Genomic DNA, 12455 nt, shown 5'->3' with positions numbered 1-12455 from the left:
GTGATAATATTTATTTAATTTAATAATAATATATTATTATTTAAGTTAATAAATATTTTATCAATTAAGTTTCGAAAATAAATTTAAAAAAGTGAAAAGATATTAAATTATTAAAAAGTTTATGTTCGCATGATGCGTGCATGAGATTAAAATATAAGAAATTAATTAAAAGATAAAAAAACAAGTGAATTTAATAAGATATTTTAATTGAATAAAGTGCGCATGAGTTTAAAATTCAATAAGTTAATTAAAGGAGAAGTCAAGGTGAAAATTAAATAAAGTGATTTTATAATTCATTTAACGTGCATGGAAAAAATAAAAATAAAAAATAAAGAAAGATTAAGAAAAGTTAAATAGGAATTGAAGTCTGGTGAACACGGAATTCTCCCGGGTGAACACACAATTAGTGCCTCGATTTAAGGAGGGAACTCTTTATCACAATTGGAAGGTTCATTTTTTAGGGACGCGAATTTTGGAAGCAAATTTTGGAAGGGAAATTTTGGGAAAAATTTCAGAGAGAAGTTCTTGGATAGAAGCGAATTCTCTCACAAATCTTCTGGACGTTCCCATTTTAGCATCAGAATCCAAGTAGATTCTTATGCTTAGAATTGCACAGTTAATTACGTTATTTAAATAATTATGTCTTCTTCGTGTCTGTGGATTGTAAATCCAAATTTCTCTGTGATGAACCCTTGAACATTTCAATGTTGTAAATTACTGAATGCCTGTCAATATCTTTTGTGGAGATTAGGAAAGTAATCAAAAACCCCGTTTTGTAGATTAAAGAATTTAGCATTTTTATTCGGGAAGGGTTTGAAATAAAAAGCAAATTTTAATTTAAAACTTTGAATGGTTAAACGTAATTTTCCTATCAGACTAAAATTGTAAATGTTATTAAAAAATAATAAAATATATTAAAGAATTGTAATTAATAATTATTAAATATAAGTAATTTTAATTATTAATTAATTGTTATTGATTTTATTAATAAATTTTATTTATTAATAATCAATAATTTTGATAAATTATTAATGAAAGGTAATATAAATTAGTTTTGTATAACTATTATTTTATTTAATTAAATGTAAGTTAATTAAGTTAAATTAATACTAGAAGTTATTTAATAAAGATCTAAATTTATTTAATTAGAATTATAATACCGATTTTAAATAAATTTTGAATTTAATTTTAAATCAACGAGTATTATTTTATTATTTTAAATAAATAATTACCTATAAGTCATTTGGAATAATTGACTTAAAATCGAATAGGGGTAATTGCACAAATCATTTAAAAATAAGAATGGGTTAACTGTAAGGGTGAACTGTGAGACTTATTTACTTGAAACTTATGTTGAACGAAAAACTGAAACCTTACTATTAACTCAACAATGTTTTTTATAATAAACCAAAACATGAAACTTACACTTTGTATCTGTATGTTGTCTATGTTTAGGGTTTGGGGTTGACTAGAGTTTTGACCAATCTTAGGTTGTTACCCGAGGCTCGGAGGTTATGTGTTTGTGATGTCATGCTAAATGTTTGATCTCAATCTTTTTAACCCAACCATGGTAATGTGATGGTATGCTCTATGATATGATTGTATTTACTATTCATTATTGCTTTCTAGTGATCTTGTGTGACACTAAGGTGAATGTATGACCTACTTGACTTAACCATTTATAAGTCCTCGATCAGTTATACTTGGGTTACTTTCCAATCCCCTTGATGGGACTGAAGTGTTTGCTTTGATCTTGGTGATGTCATGTTGTGACATGTTTGACTTAACCATTTTGAGTCGTTGATCAATATTATTGGGATACTTTCTGGTTGCTCGTTGAGAACCGATGGATATTGTGATTTATCTTTGATGCTTTCCAGTTGCTCCTAGAGAACTGATGCGATTATTGCGAATTACCTTTTTATGCTTTCCAGTCGCTTGTATTGGACTGAGGTGATTTTTATATGATTATTGATTTGTGCTTTTATGAGCCTAGGGCAGGTTATCTACTTGTAGTGTCGGCAAGTGGCTTTGCAATGGGGGTCGGGGGCCCTAAGTTGTTTAATAAGTGAAAACATTACACTAAATGGGGATTAAAATGAACCTAATAAGTCTTTGTATGTTCTCGCCCATGTCTCGAGTGCTAGTACAGGCTAAGATGGGAGTAGAGAGAACACCTGGTTGCAACCTTGCATTCCGTTGTATGCCTTGTCAGTACGAGAGGATACTAGTGGCCGCATAGGGATCACTAGGGACCTTAGGGTCCTAAGAGACTGCCAAGGTAAGTCCAGCGTGATTAATGTGATGACACTTGCCCGCTTACATAGTAGGTTTCCTACGTGTCTTTGTGTGCCTCTGGGTATAGATGTCGACCTATCTTAGGACCCTTGAGTTAGAATGCTTTTAGGATTTCCTGGACTTAGAGAGTATCTTAATATTTGGTTTGATATCCTGTTTGGGACTTGAAACTATCTCCTCAGCGCGGTGGGAGTGGGCCATTTAGGTTCCACGCGGTCAAGTGGTAGTGTTTTTTACTCTTACCATTGAGATCCGTCTATAGTCACCGTGGCTGGAGCATTCCTTATCTACATTTACTTTCACTCTTTCTATGTATCATTATGATGGATGGTTATTTTTAATGATGGATGTTATATCTTTTACGATGGATGGATGTATCATGTATGGTGGTTGGTTTCATTTATTTTTATTGTACTTTGTATCATGGATCCGAGGGGGATGATGTATTTCTATTTCTACATATGTATATTCTTTTAGCCTTTCATACCCTGTGACATGTACAGTGGATGATTGAGCATTCCGAATTTAATTTGCCAAGAGGCATTCGGAACAAATGTATATTATTTAAAGGATATTGGACTTTTCATTATTCTTTCATATAGATGTGGTATTTGATGGACTTAGTTTTTAATTAAAATTAAATGTGATTCAACATCATGGGATCCTTAAGGAATGTAACCTGTTATGTATGTTTTTACTTGATTGTATGTTATTGCTTCCGCTACTATGTGTTTGATGTGTATGTTATTCTTCTTAAAAAAAGGAAACTTTTAACTTTGGGTTAATTCTTTTGGATCCCTTGGCAGGGCGTTACAATCTACACTCGTCATTAGTCTTCCTAGAGATTACATGATGTATACTTGTCGTCTAGAAGATTTTCCCTTTTGGGAGGGATGATGTAATCGACATAAAATGCTTATTGTTGTGTTCGATAATATTAGTTATCCGCCAATATATTAATTGTCCATATTAAGTTTTTTATCGTTGTTGGGTAGTTAGGTTGGTTGATGGTTGTGTTTCTTTTGGAAACTATTGAGTACTTTAAAAATGTTGATTACCACCCACGAATGGGGTATGGTATTGTCGGATAAATTGTAATCCTTGACTGGCTATCTCTGGTCTTCTTCTTTGTGATGTATTCATGAGCAAATAAAGATATATTTTACTCCTACATCTGGTACACACTGTCATTTGTATTATTACTTCATGTATATAAATTACCAAGTATAGCAGTAAACATTGAGCATACAAAGGTTTAAGCAATATTTTGAAATGTTGGATTATTGTCATTGATGTCAAGGGCTGGCCAATGCCATTTTGGATCTGAGTTATGAGACTTATTTGAAAAAACAAGGGTATTACCAAAGAGGAGATCGAGGAGAGAAATTAGAGGACTATCAGCTATGAACCTAAGTGGGAGCAGATGAATGATGAAAATATGGAACCTCCTATTTTGGATGTGATAAAGGGGAATGTAGTAATAATATCATCAAGTCAGGGGTTTAATGACCCATTCTGGCAGGTTGTTAGTGGTCCTGGGTATTGGTTGATCTTCAAAATTTGTCTGGTTTGTTCACTGTTATGAACTGTTTCATTTTAGAGCTAGGCTAGTAGTACAGGATGAATTGGATGGCTCGGTTAGATAGCTTTTTGAGCTATTGATGATGGTTCTTCTTAATGACTTTATCACATAATGTATGTAACGTTTTAATTATCTTTAATCCAAAAAAAAAATCCTGATGAACTTTTCTTTATCTATATCCATGAGAGTCTTGCAGAGATCTTTTTAAAGTATTTGTTGAGATCAAACTGTTCCTACCACAGGCTTATCCTCCCTAAGAAAATCACTCTAACATTTCGAGTCACGATATGTGATTTCAATAGTTTTGGTTACAAGTATATCATTTCCAATGTAAATGCATGCCTCTCTGGACTGCTATCACCTATAATACAACTTTTTATTGCTTTATTGTCAGTACATTAGCTAGCTGTTTCTCTTCATCGACCATTATATTTATAAACTCTTCTTCTCTGATTTGTTTTTTAAGTTGAGCAAAACTCAATTTTATTTTGGACTTAGCAAAAGAAATTCAAATTACTTTGTGTTCCTTTGCTTCATTTGGAGATTTAAGAGTACATGTTTTTCTGCAGATTCATGCATGGCATACCTTATGATACTTAGGGATTCTGCCCAGCATTGCACTACCCCAAATTTGACTTGTACTCAGCAACTTGGCAAAAACTTCACATTTTTTTCTGAGCATATTAAAATAATACATATTTTACAACATAATCTTAAAAAACAGGCATAATTGTTAATAGATAATAGAACTGTTTGTAGAGTTTATAAGCTATCGCATAAGTACTAACTTGCTAAGTAGTTTAAAATTCATTAATTATTTCATACATCAAAAAAAGGTTCAACGCATAATTACATCACTTATCATTGATCATTCGTAAGTTTGTCATGCTTTAAAATATCATATTTCAAATTCAAAAGTTCACAATTATTACTTATAGGGATTTGCATGTATGCTGCTTTTCCCATTTTGGCAGTTTCCTTTGGTTTCTTTAATGAACAAAAAGCTGAATGCAGAATTGCTTGTACGTCCTCCATCTTGTCAGTCTCTTTTCCACGTACTGCAAAGGGATTCATGAGTGCTATTCAATTTGCCATTGCTGTTTTTACCTTTGCTTATCCTTCATAGGAATTTTTACATTTGGTGTCTTCACAGCTCTTGCTATCTTGGTGCAGGTTAGGGGTACCTTGCAATATTTCTGATGATAAGGATGAGACTATTTGCTGTCCCCTTATGATATTGAACCTACTTTTGGATTCATCATTTCCATGTCTCTCGTGACAGGCAGACCCTGGACATGTGGCCATGATCATGGCAGATTCAATATCAAACTGGAATGTTTTCATAATCCAAGGGTGCAACTCACTCTGTTAATCCCATTTCTAGAAGTAGTCTTTCTGACATATGCCTATCTACGTTCAGATTGACACAGGCTTCATATGGTAGGGAACTCTAGAATTTCTTGAAATTGGAAGCCATCATGTAATCTCAAATATTACCTCAAGTCTTTGAAAGAGAACTACCACTACTTTTTACTGGGAAAAATAGCAACCTAATATAAAGAGGAGCGGAAGTTGGCACGTTATTCAATAGATTAAAAACTTAAAGCCAGAGACCAGTGCTTCATAAATACAGTGAACCATGCCATCCTTGGAACACCTAATATGTTGGAAAAATTTAAGTCGCACTTACGTTTTGTTATAAAGTTACTTTAGTGACTTAATATTAATGTTTAAATGTATAGTTAGTTTTATGTTAGTTGTTGGTTGTTTGTTTCTGATATGATAGTTTGGGGCAAGCTCTATGGGACTACAATGCTTTATAATTATTTGCACAAATCATTGTAAGATCCCAAAATGAACATCAATATAATGTATATTTTGTTGTTAATAATAGCGTTTAGCTTTTACAAAAAAATTCACTGCAAATTTCATCATGGTATCAAAGCAATTATGAGATTTTGTTCCCATGATGAGGACATGTGATTTTGGTAAAATACTAAATGGCAAACTTTGAAGTCGCATCCAAAGCAAGGTGAAGGCTACAAGGCAAACCTGGAAGCAGAAGCAGCAGTCAGAAAAGGAAACATCATATCTTGACAGAAATTATAAGTAGTGCCAGAGGGGGCTAGAGCACGGTCAGCAACATGAGACAGATATATCAATATTCCAAAATGATGGGAGACAAAGGTTTGAACATTGTAGATAAGATAGGATAAGATAAGATATTAATGTCCAACAAGAGACCATGACTATACACAATCCATGACTACTAACAATTTGTAGAGGAGATTGCACACAATCCATGACTATATGCAAATGCCACTCAACACAACTCCATTGGTGATTTGCTGTCACAGAAGACAGAGCCTGGAAGGGAGTTTTTCACACTTGCTTACAGTTTTTGTTGATAGACAAGGGCAAACGGAGTGCATAAAGGGCAACCATGATAAATTGGCCCAGTGTGAGAAGTCCTGTGCTTTTGCTGCATGATAATTAGATAATGTTTTCCGCAGTATCTCAAAGACATTGAGGAAGGCTCCATTGCATCCTCCTTTAATGCAGTCCACAGTGTAAAACCTTAATGCACTGTGTTTGATCTTCAACTTGCTGTTGCTGATTTGCACCGTACATATGTTTAAATTCTTGCATGTTTGGTATATTTGTAGTGATTTAGAGCAGTTTATTTTATTAAGTGAGCTCCTTAATGGTATTTATTCTGATTAATGTTAAAATTCACTAAAATTCTAATTACTTGTCTTGTTTTGAGCATTAAACAATGTGAGAGATAAGTGAGTCAATATGGCATAGACAATTGGTTGACTTGGTTTGATATTAGTTATACTGTATGATAAGTTAGATAAGTGTATGTCTTAAGGTGCATTTATTTTGGGCATGCAGAATTTATAAGAGCAGAGATACTTAATTTTGAGTTAAAATTATGGTGAGGGAGTATTATTTAGTATACTAGAAACTTGTGATATTGCTGTCAGGATTTAACTATGTAGTTTTTCAGTCAAACTCACTAACCCATGTATCATGAGTAGTGATTCACACATGAATCCATCTCTCATGAGAATAAATGGAACACTTAGCACTCATTGGATCTAGGTGATGCTCACAAAGGTGTAGCACCGGGACTTCCCGGGAGGTCACCCATCCCAGTACTACTCCAACAAAGTGGGTTTAACCATGGAGGAGACTTTGTAGTTAAGTGCGCTCAAGCTGGAGTAGTATTGGGATGGGTGAACTCCAGGGAAGTCCCAGTGCTTCACCGCTGTGAGCATCACCTAGATCAAATGAGCCAATGAGTGCTAAGTGTTCCATTTATTCTCATGAGAGATGGATTCATGTATGAATCACTACTCATGATACATGGGCCAATGAGTTTGACTCAAAAACTACACAGTTAAATCCTGATAGCATTATCACAATTTGACTTGCTGTGGAAAATATCTCCTACTTATCAATACTAGAAACTATTTACCTAATTTTTCACTTTTGCATATGGCCAAACTTACATGATTGCTTCACATAACGTTTGTATTCTTGAAGTTGATGCCATTCATATTATAGTTGAAAGAGATTTCAAGCTCACATGGTTGTGCTATTGAAGAGTCCAATTCAACATCCAATGGATTAAAGTGTAATCGGGTCACAGAGGTGGCTGGTAGATACCACAGGCTGGAGCTATCTCATCTCAAGCTAACTTCTCACATAGAGATAGTCACTGCATGTGATTTTTTTGCTTTTCTCCTAATGCTAATAGCAATGAAGAATTCATAGATCAAGAAATCTATGTTTGGAGACAGGAAGGGATTTAGTGTAGATAAAATTTCAAAACAGATTATTGCCCAAATAGTTTGGGAGTCCATGGATCTTGGTAATTATACCCTTATAAATGTAAATGTAGCTCATTATAGATCATTGTCCAATAATTTAGGAGATTTGTGATTTGAAGATTTGAGGAGCTGATATCTGAGAACTCAAGAATTCAACTTGGCAGCTACAGCTTTATGATATTTATGAGGTTGTTTGATGGAGTACTACTCATTTTGTTTTGTAAAATTAATCAAGCTGATACAATTTCATAGAACTTGATAATTTATGAGTCAAAGTGTTCCCTGAAGTAACATGAATGGTGAACCTCTTCAGAAAGGCACAAAAGCAAGTCCAAACTTAAAAAGGGAAGATATGAAAGGCTGAGATTGACAATGACAGCCTCAGAAAATTTGTTGTGCTAAAATTAAAGGTATCCGTATTAACTGATTGTTTTAAACACCTATAGTATCACATATCTTAAGACTCTTTGCACCTTTATAAGAAATTATTCTTTAGTTGCATCTGTCATATTGGTTTATAAAGTCTTATATTTCAAGAGATGTATACATCACATCTCTCATCCTAAAGCTCACAAACCTCAAATTCCATGTTTCTAGTCCATGATTGCTTTATCATTTCATGCAATTTAATGGCAGCATAGCTGTAGAAGATAACATGTCTCGAAGTAACATGTCACAAGCAGTGCCAAAAATAACTTTAAAAAGAGAAACATCACGTGAGAGGAGAATGTACCACAAAGGAAAGCAAATTAACAAACAATATACCGAGGTTTCACATTGTAGTTTTTGTTCCACGTAAGCTGCCTTGTTGCCATGAATCTCATCCAGACAAGGATCCCCGCCAGCCCGAGCTCGCCTTCGTCTTTCGCTTGTTTCAACAAATCTGTTGCAATATTGAACCTGTTTATCATGTACAATAAAGGGCATGTTTCTTAGTGTACTTAGAAAAGAAAAACAAACTGCAATTTGTTTTTTCTTCTCACAATGTCAAGTAGAATGACATTGTATATCACAATAGCTTTAGAAGATGAAAATCCCAAATACAAAACCCTGATATCTTTTATAAAATCAATTAAATGTACCAGATTAAATAATACACTTTTGAAAGTTACTTTAATCTTCCAATGATTGAAACTTATGCCTCAAATGGTAATAGAATCGACCAGAAATAAATAAAAAAGAATTCAATTGATTAATTCCTGCAAACTACAAAAGCTTTGAAAAATCTGAAGTGGGCACATTGTCACTAGCATCCAATCGTTGGCACTTAAGTACAAGTTCAAATAGAATCTCTCCATCTTGATATTCGTAGTTGAGTAGTCCATTTCTTGAGATTGGCAGTCCAGAGATAGTTATGGTCAATTTATCAAGAAATTAGGCAGGTGAGTCAGGCAAGGTCAGTAATGAAAAAAGGAAATACAATAGATGTATCAAGTACCTATTTGAGCTTGCAATCGCTTGAGGGATGGAATTGCTAATTAGTTTTCATCAATTGCTGAATGGACTTGTCACACAAACTATATCAGGAAGAGCAGAGATCTATATATGTCTGCAGATTGGTATATCTTCAGTTTGTATAATCTTTAACATCATATCTGTCATATGAGATACAGAATTATCTAATATCCAATCCATATATTATCATTTGCAGTATATACATATTATCAAGATAATCTTAGTATCATCTATATATATATATATATATATATATATATATATATATATATATATATATATATATATATATATATATATATATATATATATATATATATTTAATCACCTTGCTTGTATCCAATTGTCATATAAGAGATAGCAGTGATATTATCATCGATTATATAACATAAACATTCATAAGTGATATTGTAGGCCACCATTCTTAGTTTCAAGTGTGATTTGGAGGAAAGAAGCCTCTTGAAATTGATTTTGTAAGTTATTGTCCCAATTTTGTAAGTTATCATGAAAAGGAGCATTACAAGTTAGCAGTCAAATGACCATAAAATCCTTACAAATCCTTTGCAAGGTATCTTTTTAAAGTAATATAAGAAATGTATGGGTTTATTCATGAACCACTAAGCTATTTTCTATTTATGTTCTACAATTTGATTCATCTTCTCATTTGTATGGATAGAGCTTTCCTTATCAGTACATTTTGAAGGTTTAGTCTTCAGTGACATATGTCACCCAGCTGAATGTAAGCACTTCTCTGCCCAAAGCTCAAGCCCTCATCTCACAAACACATAAAACTAACCAAATTTAACTTTATTTTATATTGCATTGTTATTAGTCTCACTCAATGCCATCTCTAGATATGTATAATAGTGTCAAGGGCTATCAAGTACACATCCTTTGACATTTTTTGTCATATTTCATATGTTTAAAGAAGGTGTAGGGCTTTGTATTATCAAACTAGAATACAGCTATGGTGTGACGATTTGAACAGGTGCATACTCTATGTTGGATATGGTTTGTGGCAAGGTAGATGCCCCTTAGCTATGATAGTAGTGTAATGTCCCTTTTGGAGATATTACTATAATTTGCCCTAAAACCATAGTTCTAATTAAAAGTAAGAAATGTAGTATAGTTGAGAGTGTGAATTTACCAATTGAAAAGCCTTTTAACAATTAATCCTAGTTTAGAATCCTGCACACAATTTTAGCCACCTATAAATTAGCATCAGTTCATAAATCATGGTTCCAGACTCTGCACAAGTCGAGTGAGTATCTCAGGTTAGCAAGTTGGGTCATCCCTACTGAGTGTAGGTCAGCGAGCTGGGTCAGCTCTACCAATTTCAATATATGATAGAAAAAGGGTGAAGACAAGGGTAAATCTTCATAAAAAATTCAAGGGTTTTATCCTTTTGCCAAGTCACGGCCGAGTTCAAGCCGGTTCACGAGTCAAGTTACATTAGCCAAGTCAGGGCTGGATTTGAGTCCGGGAACTTTGTCATAAATCAAAATTATATTTATCTTGTCTAATTGTTAGTATTCATCATTCAACATTCTTGTATTAAAACCAAATTAAGACATTAGCCATTCCAATGTGGATTCTCATAATAACCTCATTAAGATTTTGTTAAAACGTTTGCATACCACAATCTCAAGGTTGATTGTCCTTTTTGCCGCAACAGCATGGAAGATGGGCCACCCTTATTACGAAGTAATTGGAAAATATTTGTTTGTTATTAACAATGATCAAGAGATCAATTTATACAAGAGACTGAACGATGTTTCCTTAAGAAGCAATCGTAAAGAATAGAAACTTTCTATTCTAGCTAAGAGAAAACTAACAATTATCTACAGCTAACTAAAGAATAGAAACATTCTATTCTAGAAACAGAAAACTAAATATTAGAAGCATTCTAATATTTACAAGAGATTGCAATAGATAACCATTAGATACTAAACAGAGATAATAGAAACTATCTATTATCGTAATACCCTCCCTTAATGATTAATCTATCCAAAGCACAAGCTACCAAAAAGCATAAAAGACAAATTATGTCTACTCAAGGTGCTCCACACTGATCGTTGTGGGCTGCAAACTAGATTGCTTAGATAGGGCAGCTAAGCACTTCCGAAATTCAACCTTTATGTTCCCAAACTTTTGGCAATAGTTGCATTAAATTTTTTTCTTGCAGGAGTCTTCTGAATCTGGAGCAGAGGATGTCTGCTAAGAAGACTGTTGATGGTACTTTGGATAATGCTCCAAAACAAACCGCAAAAAGCCATGATTTCTGAGATGAAAAATCAATCAAAACCCAACATGATTTTTGTGGTGAAAAGTCAATCAAAACCCAACATGATTTTTGAGATGAAAAATCAATCAAAGCCCAAGATGATTTTTGGCCATGATTTTTGAGGTGAAAAATCAATCAAAACCCACCATGATTTTTGGGGTGAAAAATCAATCAAAACCCAACATGATATTTGAGGTGAAAATCAATCAAAACCTGACATGATTTTTAAGGTGAAAAATCAATCAAAACCTGACATTACAAAGCTTCGTTTTTCAGTAAAAACAATAAAACGCAACAGATAATTTGAGGAAAAAATTACAAACCCACGAAAGAATCCCACACAACTTTGCAAAGTACAGAATCAAAAAAAAATTAAGGGAATAGTTATTGAAACCCATCAGAATTTTTTAAAAGTAAACCCATCAGAAATTTTTTTTGAGGAAAACAATTATGAAAACCCACTAGAATTATTGAGGGAGGCAAAACACGAGACTTATGCATAGTAAAGCAGCACATGCAAACATGTAAGTACATGCAACAAACATGCAAGTACATGCAAACCTCAAAAATAAGAGACCCAGAAAAATTGAAGGGTGACCCAAAAGAGAGCTCGAAAAACCCAAAAAAAATATGGTGTTGGTTTCTAGATCAGCTAGCTTGAAAATCGAGGCACCCAAAAAAAGCTAACGACAACCCAGTTGAGCTCTTGAAAAACTCACCAACAATCTGAAACCAGAAAAAAATTTGAACTAGAAAATTAGGGTTTTGAACAAAAACAGCCCTGCTGCAAAAAAGCCACAAAAAAATGGCAGAAATGTGCAAAAAAAACAGACAGATCTGGATAGAAATGGGTTGCAAAACCGAACCAAAAGTTGGGAGATTCAAATCGCTCAAAACGAAAACCCTAGTCGGATTATAGAGAGAGTTGGAAGCAAATATGCATGTAAATAATTTCGAAAATAAAGGCAGATAATTTCAACCAAGAAATTATAATTAT

At 33.5% G+C, this 12455-nt stretch overlaps 1 protein-coding gene across 2 annotated transcripts in view; it reads right to left on the bottom strand.

Annotated features, from left to right (window-relative positions):
• LOC149561318 (alpha-glucan water dikinase, chloroplastic-like) overlaps positions 1-12455 on the bottom strand; it is a 131758-nt gene that overhangs the window by 56297 nt on the left and 63006 nt on the right. For both annotated transcript variants that reach the window (XR_016363796.1, XM_089825083.1), the window contains exon 13: positions 8485-8619. Coding sequence is in view for 1 of the 2 variants with exons in the window: in XM_089825083.1 (XP_089681209.1) it covers positions 8485-8619 (135 nt within the window). In the remaining variant the exon portion in view is untranslated. The remainder of the gene's footprint in view (positions 1-8484; positions 8620-12455) is intronic.

This window comes from Cupressus sempervirens, chromosome 4 (genome assembly GCF_028749045.1).
Source record: "Cupressus sempervirens isolate cs-2001-9-10 chromosome 4, ASM2874904v1, whole genome shotgun sequence".
Classification (NCBI taxonomy): Eukaryota; Viridiplantae; Streptophyta; class Pinopsida; order Cupressales; family Cupressaceae; genus Cupressus; species Cupressus sempervirens.
Note: the sequence above shows the minus strand (reverse complement) of the source record. Positions and strands in the feature narration are given on the sequence as shown.